General features: G+C 28.6%; 3 protein-coding genes across 9 annotated transcripts; 2 read left to right on the plus strand and 1 right to left on the minus strand.

Annotated features, from left to right (window-relative positions):
* Nucleotides 1-44: 44 nt before the first annotated feature.
* LOC122525266 (trichohyalin-like) lies at nucleotides 45-9,557 on the minus strand. Of its 6 annotated transcripts, XR_006305739.1 has the most exons (12): nucleotides 6,216-6,653; nucleotides 5,912-5,987; nucleotides 5,433-5,833; nucleotides 3,168-5,267; nucleotides 2,565-2,876; nucleotides 2,131-2,467; nucleotides 1,873-2,039; nucleotides 1,508-1,791; nucleotides 1,312-1,420; nucleotides 1,048-1,237; nucleotides 389-482; nucleotides 45-219 (listed from the first exon to the last, which is right to left on the minus strand). XR_006305739.1 is itself a non-coding variant. In XM_043647943.1 (11 exons), the coding sequence occupies exons 2-11, from the start codon at nucleotides 6,398-6,400 to the stop codon at nucleotides 1,132-1,134; spliced, it is 4,077 nt and encodes a 1,358-aa protein (XP_043503878.1). In that variant the 5' UTR covers nucleotides 6,401-6,495; nucleotides 9,428-9,557; the 3' UTR covers nucleotides 515-1,131. The 6 variants fall into 6 exon arrangements, 4 of the variants coding, with proteins under 4 accessions (XP_043503878.1, XP_043503879.1, XP_043503877.1 ...); XR_006305740.1 differs by lacking the exon at nucleotides 389-482; XM_043647943.1 differs by lacking the exons at nucleotides 45-219; nucleotides 389-482 and adding an exon at nucleotides 9,428-9,557 and having other exon boundaries at nucleotides 515-1,237; nucleotides 6,216-6,495.
* Nucleotides 7,254-9,179, plus strand: LOC122525267 (protein phosphatase 1 regulatory subunit 7-like). The gene is made up of 5 exons (XM_043647945.1): nucleotides 7,254-7,451; nucleotides 7,524-7,627; nucleotides 7,702-7,898; nucleotides 7,997-8,468; nucleotides 8,541-9,179. The coding sequence occupies exons 1-5, from the start codon at nucleotides 7,439-7,441 to the stop codon at nucleotides 8,712-8,714; spliced, it is 960 nt and encodes a 319-aa protein (XP_043503880.1). The 5' UTR covers nucleotides 7,254-7,438; the 3' UTR covers nucleotides 8,715-9,179.
* Nucleotides 9,558-9,977: 420 nt separating the features above from the next.
* LOC122525805 (serine/threonine-protein phosphatase 2A catalytic subunit alpha isoform) lies at nucleotides 9,978-14,785 on the plus strand. 2 transcript variants are annotated; one of them, XM_043648783.1, is made up of 7 exons: nucleotides 9,978-10,256; nucleotides 11,060-11,269; nucleotides 11,341-11,604; nucleotides 11,688-11,860; nucleotides 11,970-12,077; nucleotides 12,155-12,258; nucleotides 14,581-14,785. In XM_043648783.1, the coding sequence occupies exons 1-6, from the start codon at nucleotides 10,155-10,157 to the stop codon at nucleotides 12,225-12,227; spliced, it is 930 nt and encodes a 309-aa protein (XP_043504718.1). In that variant the 5' UTR covers nucleotides 9,978-10,154; the 3' UTR covers nucleotides 12,228-12,258; nucleotides 14,581-14,785. The 2 variants fall into 2 exon arrangements, with proteins under 2 accessions (XP_043504718.1, XP_043504717.1); XM_043648782.1 differs by lacking the exon at nucleotides 14,581-14,785 and having other exon boundaries at nucleotides 12,155-14,485.
* Nucleotides 14,786-15,227: the final 442 nt, after the last annotated feature.

The raw sequence follows: 15,227 nt of genomic DNA on the forward strand, positions 1-15,227 counted from the left end.
AAAATTCTTTTTATTAGATGAACATCAAAGATAATGAGTCACTGTTAAATGAAATAAATAATATTTTTCAAAACGATGCTGTAGCATCAACTTTCTTAAACGGCAATTTGTGATATTGTTACATTGAAATATGCATTGCTTCAAACAATTAGAAACTTGTAACGATCCACAATTCTTTTAGTAGGATAATTTTACTTTTAATAGCAGATTATGCTCTGACTGAAACATAGAAAAGACATTATTTATTATCTTATTATATATATTGTTAAATTAAATAAGAAAATATATTACTTTAATTGTTTAATATACGATACATGAATAATCTTATTATTTTATCGAATTTAACAAATAGTAAAAGTATTTTCTGTATTCATGGAACGATATATACATATGTGATATTAATATTTTCCTTTGTGCTACTAATCCAATTTTTTACATATAATTATATATGTTACAGCAGGCCATGGAGCAAATAGTGATTTCTAAAATTATAATTCTATTAATAATTAGACGATTTTTCTTTATATTAATATGCTTTTATCAGCCTATTTGAAAGAAGTACATTGCCATTCTTTTCTGTCTAGTTTTCTATATTATCTCTTTGTTTAATGAATTCATTCATTTCAGGCTTATTGCTTAAGGCTTATTGTACAATGCTTATTAATACTTAGCCAACCGAGCCTGTCACGCTTGATCGTACGCTGTTCTCCGTGTATTTTTCGTAAATAATGCAAACTAGTATTCGTTACTTGAAAGCTAAAGAATATATAAAAATGATTTTAATGGATAGTAACAATATTGTCTTGCATGTAGTTTATACAAAAATGCAATTTAAAGTATATAATAATTATTTTTTATAAATAAAAATTATATTATTTTTATTTATTGATATTTATATACTATTAAATGTAATGGAAAATGCTGCTAAGAAAAAAATGAAAGATCTCTCAGGTAGATCGATCAGTGACTTGCTTTAAAACGAGGAGATTTCCCCGTTCGTTTGGCTAAGTATTAATATTAAGTCCAAGTAATAAACAACAATCGTACATTTATATATTTGCACGTGTCACATGAAAAATATAAGTAGTACAATTTTACAATAAATTTATGCACATCAAACAGTACAATGTTTTAAATTGCTTGCTGCAACAAACACTTTGCTGTTTCGTACAATGTTGTACATGGCTTTAGAGCATCTATATCATATTCTAAATCATCATTATTGGCATTTTTTAATCTGCAAAAGAAAACATATTAACATCATAAAAAAATACCATAGCAAAGTATTTTATAATTCATAAATATTCTTACCTATATACTAGATCATCCATAGACGCCAGTAAATTGTTATGCAAGAATTCGTTTCTTGTTAATGCTGTATGAACTAATGCAACCTTATCCAAGAATAAATCAGAATGATCTATTTACAGAATACGAAAATAGTATAAGTAATCAATGTACAAGAATACATTATTCATACAGATTTAAAGTTCTTTATATAACTTACCTTCCTTCCCATATTTTTGCGTTAGTGTATTAATAGTATCTTCGCCTGCATATTTAAAAGATATACCAATTCTGTGAAAAATTGCTTTACACTGCCAACGATTTTTGGCATTTTGTTGCCCAGAAGACAGAGGTCGACGTGGTTGCATTTCTTTTACAAAGCTTTCCCAATCAACGCCTAAAGCATCGCCTAAACCTTTACCACTTGTTTTAATATCCTCTTCCAATTCACCATCAGATATTTCTTCAAAGACCATAGATTCCATATTTTCATCAACCATATTTCTGTATAATTCATATGTAGAATTAATAATAATTCATTAAATTATAAGCTCAAATAAGATTTTCGCGAACTTGTTTTATTACCGAAATGTCATAGTAACAGAACTATCTTTTCCTTTCACATTGAACACGGTATCTTCTATAGATTCTTTAGGTGATGGTTGAGCTGTTTCTTGAATGACAGGTTGTTGTTCTTTCTGTGTTATTTCAGGTGTTTTCTTAGGTAATCGTAATTTGTTTGATTCAGCATCCTGAAAACATGTTTCCACGAAAATAATATATGAATTTATTATACTTTAGATGTTCTTATTTATATAAAAATTAAAGTAAACTATATTTTACCGTAACTTCTTCCTCCATATTGAGAATATCATCAGGATCATCACTGATATCACTAAGATCACTTTCTGTGTGTAGAGTTTGTAAAGATTCTTCGATACAAGATCGTTTCGGTTCAGGTATATGGGTTTCCTTCACCTCAGATTTTTCCCTTGGTATATTTTTTTTCTGATATATTTCTACCGATTTCTCCCGATTTGTATGTAACCTACCTTCAGCAAGTTCCATTAATTTTTTATTAATTGGTTCTTCTTTCATACTACCATAAAGAGCTGCTTGTTTAGAAGCATGAACTGGACATTCTTCCCTGACTTCTGGATTCACATATGGACGTCTTTTACTGTGTAATATAATTGAAGATAAAAAAATATAAAATATTATATAATTATTAATAATTCTAAATAGACGCATATATAATATATAAAATATTATAATACTTGTGCGATGTTGATTCTCCTAATTCAACTTCTTTAGATCGTTCATTTCTGTAGTGACCCCGAATATGTTGTATGGGTTGATTATCCCATTTTCGATTTTCATTAACTTTCCAATCAGATAAAGAATTTTCATATCTTGCAGCCCACTCATCGTCATGAGCCTCCGAACGTGGAAGACTATCCCTACTACCCCAGAGTGCTCTTGCTCGCCATTCTCTCTCCTCCCAATCAACAGCTGTATAAGATCTATCTCGACCATGTTCAACTTCTCGATGATGTGCTTCCCAATCCTCATTGGGAACAGCCTCATCTCTAATATAAAATATATACAAAGATTAGTACTTCTTCTATTGGGTTGGAGAAAAAGTTTCTTCGTATTTTAATGCAAAAATAAAACAAGTTTTCGTTTCATATTTTAATCCTTTGAGATTTCGGATAAAAAATAGCGGAAACAAAGTTGTACACCTAATGGCACACAGTTTCGTGTCAAAAAATAAAAAATTAACTCGTAGTTGGAAGATTAAACGATAAGTCACTGAAAATCACTGTTATACGGAACGTGTTAATTCTATCATATAATAGAATAAAATAAATGAAAAATACCTTAGTCCGCTATTACCGGGACGTAATTTATCTCCGCCATAAATTGGATGTCTATGATGATGATGATGATGACGATGATCATCGAACGAAGATCTATCGCTAGTTTGTACAACATATCTAGAATCTCTAGATCTTTCTTCGCGAACTCCCCGTCTTTCGTCAAACGGACTGTCGTACCTTCTACCATCAATTAATTTTCTTCTGTCATCTTCATGTGGATGATGATCTCGATAATCTAAATGTGGATTAGGTTCTTCCTGATCCTCCCAATGATCTGCTCCAAGTCTTCCATAATTTCTGTTAAAACTTCTTTCCATTTCAATAGCTCGGCGTGGACTAGCATCTCTCCTTTCTACTACACGATCAATTTTAGTTGGGGTGACTCTAGACTCCTTCCTATCATGTTCAGATCCATGTCCACGTTCATACCTTGTACTAAATCTTCGATGCCTATCTCTTTCGTAATGCGTAGAATCCACTCTATCGATCAAATGATCACGTGAAGCAGATAAAGCAGGTGCTATTGCTACTGCTGAGGAAGATGAAGTTGTAGATGACGCAACTGGTGGTAATAATGATGCAGACGATGCTGTTGCAGGAGGATGTACAGTTTTTTCCAGAAGAGGCGCTTTGTCCAACGACCGTTCTCTGGGAAAGCGATCAACTCGATCTCGTGGAGAATTGGTTGCTTTACGATTTAATGTATCTTTATCAGCGCCATTTCTATCATACCTTGCGTCAAAACGCTGAGATGAAGTTCTATCACGTTCATTAAGTGCCTTCGTTTCAGATCGTTCTCGTTCCCTATCGCTTCTACGGTCACGTGTACCAGTTTTCTCATATGTACTTTCTTTTCCTGCAATCCGTTCTTTATCTCGACCATATCGTGAATTTTTGTCCGCTGTTAAACTTATTGATGCAGACGGAACCAAAGATGAAACATCTCTATCTCTTGCTTTGACAGATTCCTTATCTCTATCTCGATCTCTATCTCGATCTCGATCCCTCTCACGATCTCTCTCACGTTCACGTTCACGTTCGCGATCTCTTTCACGATCTCGATCACGTTCTCTTTCGCGTTCTCTTTCACGTTCACGATCTCTGTCCCTTTGTCTCTCTCGACAACGTTCCTGCGTATCATCCTTTTCTTTATCACGTTGTGGATCGTTACGTTGTGGATCACGTTGATCACGATTAAATCTTGTATGATTACGTTCATCCCTTGCATGATCCTTATCACGACATTCCCTACTTTTTTGTCGCGCTTTGTCATTTAAATATGATTTCTCGTCAAAATCTTTAATAACATTTTTACGATGTGCCTCATCTTGACTAGAAGATTGCCTTGGTTTTCCTTGTTCAGCTTTTCTAATATCTTCTCTATCCTTATTTTTATCATTCTTATGATTCTCCCGATCCTTCTTCTCCACGTCTCTTGATCTGCTTGAAGATGAAAGTCTTTCTTGATTTCTTAATGGAGTTACTTCCCGTTTTGATCTCGTTGCTTTTTCAGGTGTACGGCTACGTCGTGATTTTGCGGATACAGTCTCCTTATTATACTGATGCTTCGATCTGTCCGCTATAGACGGAGTTCTTGATCTTACATCTTTTTCCTTACATTTTGCTTTCAATCTATCATCAGTTTTCATTTTTTCATCGACTGCCCGATTTTTTTCTTTGTCTTGTTCTTTCAATTTTTCAAAGGATTTGTTTTTTACATTTTCTTTAGATGATACGTCATCTGTATCTCTTAACTTTTTATAATGTCTATCGTCTTTCTCTGATTCTCTACCTTTTATTGTTTTAGGCGAATCACTTCTATTTCTTTCTCTTGCTTTATTAGAAGGTAAATGATGAGCTACTGATACTGATGATCCCAATAACATAGGAGGCGTTGATGCAACTGCTGATGTAGATACCTGTACCGTGGGAGATCTAACCCGACTACCAGTCGAATGTTTTCTTGAAGTGGAAGAGGTTGATGCACACTTCTTATTTGTTCTTACAGAAATATCTTTTTTGACGGAACCTGGATCAATTTTACGTTTTTTCTTGGCAACAGGTTTTTCATTTTTTGTTCCAAGCCTTTTTATCTTCAGCCTACATTAATTTCGAAACATTAATAACATAGAAATTATTGATATACATACATATAATGGATTGTCTGGAAAGTTCGTACGGAACACGAATGTTCTGGACAACCCAATACATATATATTTTTCTATTTAAAATTATTTGACAAAATTTAAACAATTAAAGACATACTTTCTCCTCCTTTCTTTTTCTTCATCATAGTCTGTAGAAGCACTATGGTGTCGCTTCAATTTCATTTTTTTAACTTTTTTCCGCGAATCTGATGTTGAACTCGAGGAAGAATCTTCGCTGCTGGAACTGCTACTACTGCTAGATGTGCTGGAGGTATGTGAACTTGAGGATGAACTCATTGCTTTTTTTTTCTGTCTGACTCTTTCTTTGCCATGAACTTCTTTATCTTTCTTCATTTGTATTTCTAATTCTCGTTGCAGAAGCTGCCTACGTCTTTCTAACACTTTCTCGTCTTCGTATTCTAGATCTGTTTGATTCCACTCCTCTAAATTCAAATCAGGACTATGCGATGGTTTCTTAACAATTTTAGAAGTTAGTCGTTTAAATGGGTCCTCAACAAGCTAGAAAAATAACAACAATGATAAACAATAGGATAAAATAAAACCTATGCGATAATGCAATTTCATCCGTGTACTTACCCCTGTCGTATTTGAAATTGCATTATCCTTCTTCGCACGCTTGGATGGACTTATCAGTGTGTGAGTGTTTGCATACCTATTCATGAAGCGAAAGAAAAAGAAATTATATTTGTTCTATGTTGTGAAGTTGATTTTCCATTTGAAGTTATAAATGTTTTTTTTTTTTTTTTTTCTAAACGATGCAGAAGAGATAGAAGCTGCAAAAGATATCTAATAACAATGTGCAGCATCTTGATTGTTGCACACCGGTATAGATTTTGATATCTTCTTCCTTCATAGAGAATACATGTAAACGTGTACTTGCTTGCAATTTTTCCCGTATGAACAGCTGCCATTCAATGCCCAATTCCTGCAGTAATCTGATGTATTTTGACCTATTGCTGTGACTGCTGGTTTGGTCCCCAACCTTTCGAACACACTGGGTCGACGAGAGTCAGTATTACATTTCGTAGGGTCAACTGTTATCTTCCTTATGTTTGATTTTGACATATTATCACCATAAAACAATTATGTTTTCACAATGGAAGCACATAACTGCAATATGCAAATGTCCATTTGCTATGGAATCGCCGTGAATAGACACCCTACATGCAAAGAACAAGCACAATTGTCAGATTATCTACACTAACTTCTAAACCATTCGTAATTGTTAAAAATAAGGAAACAGTTTAAAAAAAGAAAAAAGAAAAAAGAAAAAAGAAAAAAAGAAAATTAAACAGCGTAACCAAGTTCTTTATCGAAATTATAGTGCATACAAATTGTCTAAAATATTTTATTTTCAAGACAAATCGAACAACAATAAATTAAAAGCTCGGTACATCTAAAATTCAGTTAAGAATACGTACAAAATATCACTACTCATGACTACCACCTTTTGAATTTCAATTGCAACATTGAATTAGAAAAGTTATATTAGTTACATATATACATTAAATAAATTGTAATAAACATTAAAAGTAATTTAATATTACTATAATAAACTAATATATAATAATTAATTCATGCATGCCTTATTTTTATTGTCACATATTTAATATTATTTTAAATTAATAATTGTTAAAGCATTTAATATATAGCCAAAATTTGTTTATAAACAATTTATAATATCTTATAATCGTGTAAGATGAAAATGTATAGATATAATTTAATAATAATTTTTACTATATATATATTATTAATAATGTATTTTTCAATATGTTCTATTGGACATCCAATAGCCGATGTTAACAATGATTTATTTTTCAGAGATTCTAATAGTTTTAAAAACAATATTTTAATTACTTGTTCAAATATCTCACTTGTTTAATTGTTGTAGTAATCTTTTTGTATTTGCTTCTTGTGTAATATAAACTATGTTTGCAGTTCTACGCAATCTAGTAAATTATTTTCAGCTTTCTGTTTCAATCTTATAAAGCTGCGAAGTTTATGGTGAAAGATCATATAATTTATAATTAAACTAACGTATTTTATCGTAATTTAAAAAAGAAAATAAAAAGCATAACATTGCATTCAGAAATAATATTGAGAATGGCTCACAATGGTAAGAATTTATTTAAAACAAATAACTAATTGTCAATTTGATCACTAATAAATTTTAGGTTATATTGTAAAGTATATTTTGTAGAAGAAGACAGCATTGAAATGGATCAACAAAATGATGATGATGCAGAGACTGAAGACACAGACAAGATTCTCATTATAGATCCTGATAGTGAAGTGTGTATTTAAATAAATATTAAAAAAAAAAAAAAAATACATATATAATAATATATATGTCTTGATTATTTCAGGAATTAGACTTCAATCATTCAAGACTTACAAAATTAGAAAATTTGGAACCATTAACCAAAGCACGAAAATTATGCTTTACTTGGAATTTAATTAAGAAAATAGAAAATCTCGATACTCTCTCTACTTTGATTGAATTACAACTTAGAGATAATCAAATTACTATAATAGAAAATCTCGATGCCCTTGTGAATCTTGAGTAAGTTGATTTAATATATCATATTTCTATTAGGAAGTATCCCTTTTTTTTTCTTTTTTTAAGTTGACATTTTAATTTATTATTATTACATTTTTCAGGATTTTGGATTTATCTTTTAATCGAATCAAAAAAATTGAAGGATTAAATAATTTATTAAATTTACGTAGTTTATATTTATCGTCCAATAAAATTGTATATATTGAAAATCTTTCACATTTAAAAAATCTTGAGACCTTGGAATTAGGTGACAATAAAATACGAGAAATAGTCAATTTAGACGATTTGACAAATTTAATGAATTTGTATCTCGGGAAAAATAAAATTACTAAAATACAAAATTTAGAAAGCTTGCAAAATCTCCAATTGCTTAGTTTGCAAAGTAATCGTATAACAAAAATTGAAAATTTAGAAGAATTAACAAAATTGGATGAATTGTATTTATCTGAAAATGGGATTACATGTATAGAAGGTTTAGAAAATTGTTCAAAGTTGACAACTTTGGACTTGGGTAATAATAAAATTAAAAAAATTGAAAATATTCAACATCTTCAAGATTTGGAAGATTTCTGGGTAAGAATCAATAATATAGATGATATTTGTTTAGACGATCAATTTGTTTCTTATTTTAACTTTAATTTACAGATGAATAATAATGAGATTGAAGACTGGATAACCGTGGAGAGCTTAGTAGTTAATAAGAGTATAAAAACTGTTTATTTGGAGAAAAATCCTGTTTCAAAAGATCCAAATTACAGACGAAAAATCAAATTATTATTACCTTGGCTCGTACAATTAGATGCAACACTTTGTAGATAAAAAGTGTAAATGTCAAGCGTTATAAAAGAAAAATAACCAAAAAGGATAAATGGCATTAATGTCAAAAACTATCTGTTTACAATCTTGCACTTCTTGTTTTAATATTTTGATAATTAATCACCAATAAAAGAAAATATAATAAATGTGATATTATTAAATAATATAATAATATTCATATCAGTAAATTAAGCTGTATATCAAATCTTGCTACCAGTAATTTTTTTTTTTTAATTAATATATACCGTAAGCTTTCATATATTTTTATGAGTAGTCTCATAAAATGATTTCATAAATATATCTAATGAGTAAAGATATGTAAACACTTAAATGCAGTTTTTTATTTGATGTCTAAAATAAATTATTTTATTGTTGTTTTCTTAGGTATACGCAATATTGAAATGTAATCAGTAATGATTGTATTATTTTTATGAAGTATAATGATATTAAGAATAAATTATTGCTCTCTATTCATTATGATTAAATACTTATTTTTTGTTATAATACCTGCTAATCTTCCTCAAACTGAATTTATGAGATTTAAATGATATTAAACTAATGCAATGTGTTACAAGTGTAAATATGAAGTATGTATTGATTTTTCAAAACTACAACTCACACCCATGTTAAGCATAATATGTAATTTTCACTAAAATAATATAAATATTATATCTATAATTATATTATTTAATATAAGGTTACTGTTAAATGATTACCTTTTTGAATGGTTAAATATGAAGTACGTTATAAAATTCGTAAATACAGAACTTTTCAAGTGATGTAACTCTAACCACGTATTTCGATTATTACACTAAGGAGCATCATTGCAAATGAAAATAATAATTAATTTTAATATATATTAAATATATAAAAATATATTCTATCAAATAGATGAAATTAAATAAACTTATATCGACAACATTTAATAATGAAAATTATTGAAAATTAATAATGAAAATTCAACATATGCTTGAACATATAATAACGATAAAAGTTGCACACATTTTTATAAACTAATTATTTATATATTATATTTTTGTAAATGTATAGATTATTTTTTATTTCAAAAATCTGTAAATAATATTTTTACTGATATTAATCCGATTTAGTAATGTTTGTACTTATGTAGCGAAAGTTAAATCAATGATAAAGCTCAAATGCTATTGGGTAAAATTATTTATTAAGAAACGTTGATTGGTCTATTTACTTTCGGAAAGAAGATAGAGAAGATAGAGTTAGTAGGGGTATATATGAATCGTATATGACGTCACCATCAGCATCCGTGGTCGGCCATTTTATGAGTGTGTGCTCGATTAGAATATTTGTATTGAGAAGCTTTTGCAGTCAAACCGAATGATTTAGTTTATAGATAAGCTTATTTAGCGTAATATTATATGTGCTAAAAGTGTATTATATTTTTCGGATATTGGATAAATCTATAAAATGGAGGAAAAAGCTTCACTGAAAGAGTTGGATCAGTGGATAGAACAATTAAATGATTGCAAACAACTGACAGAAAGCCAAGTGAAAACTCTATGCGACAAGGTACTTAGTACCATTTATGCGTTCGCAAAAAAGCCGGTTTATTTTTTTTAGAATTTTATAGTTTTATATTTGTTCTTTATACTTTATATATAAAAATCATTAAATGTTTCAAATCGGAAACGATCAGTAAAAAAGTTACTGCAGGTTGCTTTACTATGATATATGACAAGGATGTGCCATACATTTATGAGAGATTAATTGCTTTTTTATATTTTCAAATAGAGTAGTACTATTTGATCTTTTGACATCTCATCAAAATAACTTTTTATCTTTACTATTATTATTCTTTGACAAATTGAATAGTCAAGTTTAGGATCTTTTGCTATGGAATTAAGTTTATAATAACTTCTAATTTTGTTCTTATGTTTTTAAATTTGATTACCTTTTGCAATGAATGGTAATATCGTCGAAATAATTAAATTAAAAAGAAAAATATAGTTTTTTAATTTTAATAGCAAAGATAGTAAATTATACAAATTGTAGATATATTGTTGAACTACAAGGCTATATAAATAGTTTTCTACATTTCAGAAATAATAGTAATAATATATAATAAAATTGATCTGTTGTTTTGGATAGTATGAAAAATTTGAATATTATAAAATATAGAAAAATTAACAAATATTTAAATATATAATAATTAAAAAAATATTCTAATTATCATATGTTCTAATTGAATTATCGAAATAGAATTGAAATTGAATAATTAAAATTAATTTATGAATCAGCTTCATTATCTATAAATCCTCTTCGTTATCTATATGTCATAAATGTACTAAAATAAAATTTCTGTTTATATTTAGGCAAAAGAGATATTAGCTAAAGAATCAAATGTACAAGAAGTAAAATGTCCAGTAACTGTGTGTGGCGATGTACATGGTCAATTTCATGACTTAATGGAATTATTTAGAATAGGAGGCAAATCTCCAGACACAAATTACCTATTTATGGGTGATTATGTTGATCGTGGATATTACTCCGTTGAAACAGTTACTCTGCTTGTTGCTTTAAAGGTATAGGAGTATAAAGTTTATCTAATATTTATCTTATTAAATTTACTCAAAATATAATATTATTTCTGTAGGTAAGATATCGTGAAAGAATAACAATTTTACGAGGTAACCACGAATCTAGACAAATCACACAAGTATATGGATTCTATGATGAGTGTTTACGCAAATATGGCAATGCCAATGTATGGAAATTCTTTACGGATTTATTTGATTATTTACCACTGACTGCTCTGGTTGATGGTCAAATATTTTGTTTACATGGTGGACTATCACCTTCAATTGATACCTTAGATCATATAAGAGCTTTAGACCGTCTACAAGAAGTTCCCCATGAAGTATGTATAACATTTTTCAGTTAATAGTTCAATTGCAATACGACAAGTTATATGTAAATAATTCTTGATTGTGTTATTTGCAGGGCCCTATGTGCGATTTGTTATGGTCAGATCCTGACGATAGAGGAGGATGGGGTATTTCTCCTAGAGGAGCTGGATATACCTTTGGTCAAGATATATCAGAAACATTTAATCATTCAAATGGTCTTACACTGGTATCAAGAGCTCACCAATTGGTTATGGAAGGATATAATTGGTAAATATACTTTCCAATATAATTTACTCAATTTTTAACATTATTTGTAAATTAATAATTGAATTAATATTTTTTCTTTTAATTATGTATTATGCATTTGAAATTTCAGGTGTCACGATCGTAATGTTGTAACTATCTTCTCTGCTCCTAATTATTGCTACCGTTGCGGTAATCAAGCCGCGATTATGGAACTAGATGATGCTTTGAAATATTCATTGTAAGTATCATATTTTAATATAATGTTTAAGGATAAGTTTTAATAGGTTCCTTATCATCGTGTCTTTCGTATTTTAGCCTTCAGTTTGACCCAGCACCAAGGCGTGGAGAACCACATGTCACTAGGCGGACACCAGACTACTTCCTTTAAAGAGTTCAGTTTTAAGGAAGTAGTTACCAAGGTAGGGGAAAGAATATCTGATTTTATAGAGATGCCACCGAACATAATTTATGATACAACATCAGTATCAGTATATAATTTGTTCTTACTTTGTGGTGTCTCTTCAAAAGATATAATACATGCTTGTTCAATGCGAGCAAGTTCCATGCCACATATAGACACAACATTCATTGTACACATAAGGAATACAATAATGTATACACATACCAAGTAAATTCACCTGCAACATTGAGTTTTTTCAACCATCATTATACTGCTTGTATTTTTATTATCGACAAAATATAAAGAAAACTGAACCATAATAGGTAGTGCGAACAAAATACGTAATGTTTGATATTGCTTTGAAACCTTTAATGAATATTAATTTACTACAAACTGTTTGTATGAGCAATATGTTCAATAAGCATAAATTTAGATAACAATATCACTTAAGGTTTCAAAGAATAAACTCAAATGATCATAGTTTTTAATTAAGAGAATATCACATAATTGATTGTATAAATGGAACCTAGAATGTTCCATTGAAAATAACAAATAAATGAGTAATAAACAGGGATTGGTGCAACAGTGATTTGACATTAATATTGTGCCATGTAGTACTTTATAATATTGTTTCTATTACTTTATTTCAATAATTTTTCCTAATAAAAAAATTAGCACATATAAAAACACGTTCGTCTAATATAAAGCTGTAATTTTTTCAAACTTAATTATATTTTTTATACGCGTAAAGCATATTTATATTTGGAATATATCTAATTTTTTTTTTTATAAAAGATTTTGGATTTATTAAACCTGGAATTTGACCAGTTTTAAAGTTTTTTAGAATTTTAATTTGCATGAATATAATAATAGAAACGTTTCTAACGACGCAATAAAATTTGGTACTTTTGCATCAATCCTCTATCGTATTTCTAAGTGAAACACGCACTCCGTACGATAAATTCATACATTCAAAAAGTTAAATTGAAAGTTAATCGCTTGTGAAAAAAACTGACGACATTTTTACTAATTAATAGGTATAACATGATGCTTCTGGTTAATAAAAATGTGTATTGCAAGCCAAGCCAACCTAATGTGTTGTGTCGAATTATTCATATTCGTCGATAACGAAGGCATTGTATACACGAACCTGTAAAACACATACAGATGTATTCATAGGAGTAAGCATGCAATTTGAGTAAATGAATAATAAAATCATATAGAATAGCGGTGATGAGGTGAACATGAAGTATAGATGCACATTATAGTAATTTACTAAGACTGTAAATCTAAAATGTACCACAGAAAATATAATCTGTAGATGCCTCGATCCTTTCTGCATAATGCAGGCTGAGCATTTTTCTTATTTTATATTATACAATGCACTTACTTTTTTGATTATAGTAACAGAAAATAAATTTTCCTATAGAACAGAAATTTGTAATACCATGATACATCAAATGACTATTAGAATTTCATATAATAAATAATTAAAAAAAAATAGATACTAGACATTGTATAGATAATTTTGTATTTGTTCTATTTATTGTCTATTCAATTTCTTTTTCTATTCAGTATTTGCAGGTAATACTGTTAAAAATAAGGGATAAAATTGAAAAGATTTATTCTGTTATACAAGTATGCTTCATTTGCAACGTCTCAAAGGATACATATATAAATATACATACACACCGCAATAACTTATAATTTTTTTCTGGTCTGACTCTGGCTCAGAATATACATTGCCAGTTTTTACATATACGGAATTTTCTTATTGTCTTAAAGCAATGTAAATGTTAATCTTGTGCTTCGAGCATATGTGCTGATAAATTGACAAGTGCACACGTACAAATATAAAAAATAAAAACTTTATACATATATAGTAGTAAAATACACAAAAGGTAGTAATTAACTAACTTCCGCTTACACAGTAATTGTCTATTAGAATTAAATATTTTATACAACAAAAATAAACTTCTATCACTATTTATATCTTTTTTTATGTTGCACAATAAATATTTCAAATGCCTATCAATTGTGCGTGTACACATTGTAATTACTAATATCAGCCTGCATAATTTTTTTGTATTTTACATATTTTAAAACTGATTTTAAAAATCTAGGAAGGTTTGCAAAATCTGCACGTTGGCAGATAATATGGAATAAAGAAAAAAACCATAAACATATGATAATTGTCATCTCATTATGAAAAACTAGAGAAATAAAGATGTTATCATATTTACAAATCGCTTTTCTATTTGTCTCAATATATTCTTCATTTTTATAGATTTTGAATTGGTATAATTTTTTGGTATTCAAATTAATATTTTTTTCATTTCAGATATATTCTGGATGACCTCATCATATTTTGTAGTTAATCTCCATTTCTTTTTTTTCTTTATAAAATGCAGTTTTCCATGTAAACTAATGATCATATTTTAATTCGTCCTTTTAATTCTTGTTTTGTTATAGCAAATATTCATAAGCTTATAATGTAAAAAGTAGTAGTAGGAATTATTAAAAAGGCATTTATGTAGAAACAAAAATTCATAATAATGCACTTATTAAAGTTTAAAAAAGTTAAATTGTATAATTATCACTTATACAATCTCATTTTCATTTATTGTATGAATGCTTTATAATAAAGTTAATAAGTTACACCCTGTGTATGTAGTTTTTCCACTTTATTCTTTTCTGTTATTTAACTTGGATTTATTTGATATTAAAATGACTATATAAGATATTTTTAAAGCATGCTTTACAAACATACTTATTTATATTACACAGCCTATATAAAATGCATAATACAAAACATGTATAATATATATTGCATTCAATAATGAATTAATAATACGATTAATGATAACAGTCTTAGATTACACTACAGAAAGTTTATATTTACATTACTATTATAAGAAAATGTATATTAATGTGTTTTATTTAATCTTAATAAATATAACCAATTTGTATAATATTCAACAATATTTA

The sequence above is a fragment of the Polistes fuscatus genome, unplaced genomic scaffold (assembly GCF_010416935.1).
Source record: "Polistes fuscatus isolate 324 unplaced genomic scaffold, CU_Pfus_HIC Scaffold9, whole genome shotgun sequence".
Classification (NCBI taxonomy): Eukaryota; Metazoa; Arthropoda; class Insecta; order Hymenoptera; family Vespidae; genus Polistes; species Polistes fuscatus.

Excerpts from the sequence above, each read along its gene's own strand:
- LOC122525805 (XM_043648783.1), top strand. The coding sequence starts at position 10,155 with ATGGAGGAAAAAGCTTCACTGAAAGAGTTGGATCAGTGGATAGAACAA. Across the intron at positions 10,257-11,059 it reads TGAAAACTCTATGCGACAAG|GCAAAAGAGATATTAGCTAA; the intron begins GTACTTAGTACC and ends GTTTATATTTAG. Across the intron at positions 11,861-11,969 it reads GTTATGGAAGGATATAATTG|GTGTCACGATCGTAATGTTG; the intron begins GTAAATATACTT and ends TTGAAATTTCAG.
- LOC122525266 (XM_043647943.1), bottom strand. The coding sequence starts at position 6,400 with ATGTCAAAATCAAACATAAGGAAGATAACAGTTGACCCTACGAAATGT. Across the intron at positions 5,834-5,911 it reads CAATTTCAAATACGACAGGG|CTTGTTGAGGACCCATTTAA; the intron begins GTAAGTACACGG and ends TTATTTTTCTAG. Across the intron at positions 1,421-1,507 it reads GCAAAAATATGGGAAGGAAG|ATCATTCTGATTTATTCTTG; the intron begins GTAAGTTATATA and ends TTCTGTAAATAG.
- LOC122525267 (XM_043647945.1), top strand. Across the intron at positions 7,628-7,701 it reads TTATAGATCCTGATAGTGAA|GAATTAGACTTCAATCATTC; the intron begins GTGTGTATTTAA and ends TGATTATTTCAG. Across the intron at positions 8,469-8,540 it reads AAGATTTGGAAGATTTCTGG|ATGAATAATAATGAGATTGA; the intron begins GTAAGAATCAAT and ends TTTAATTTACAG.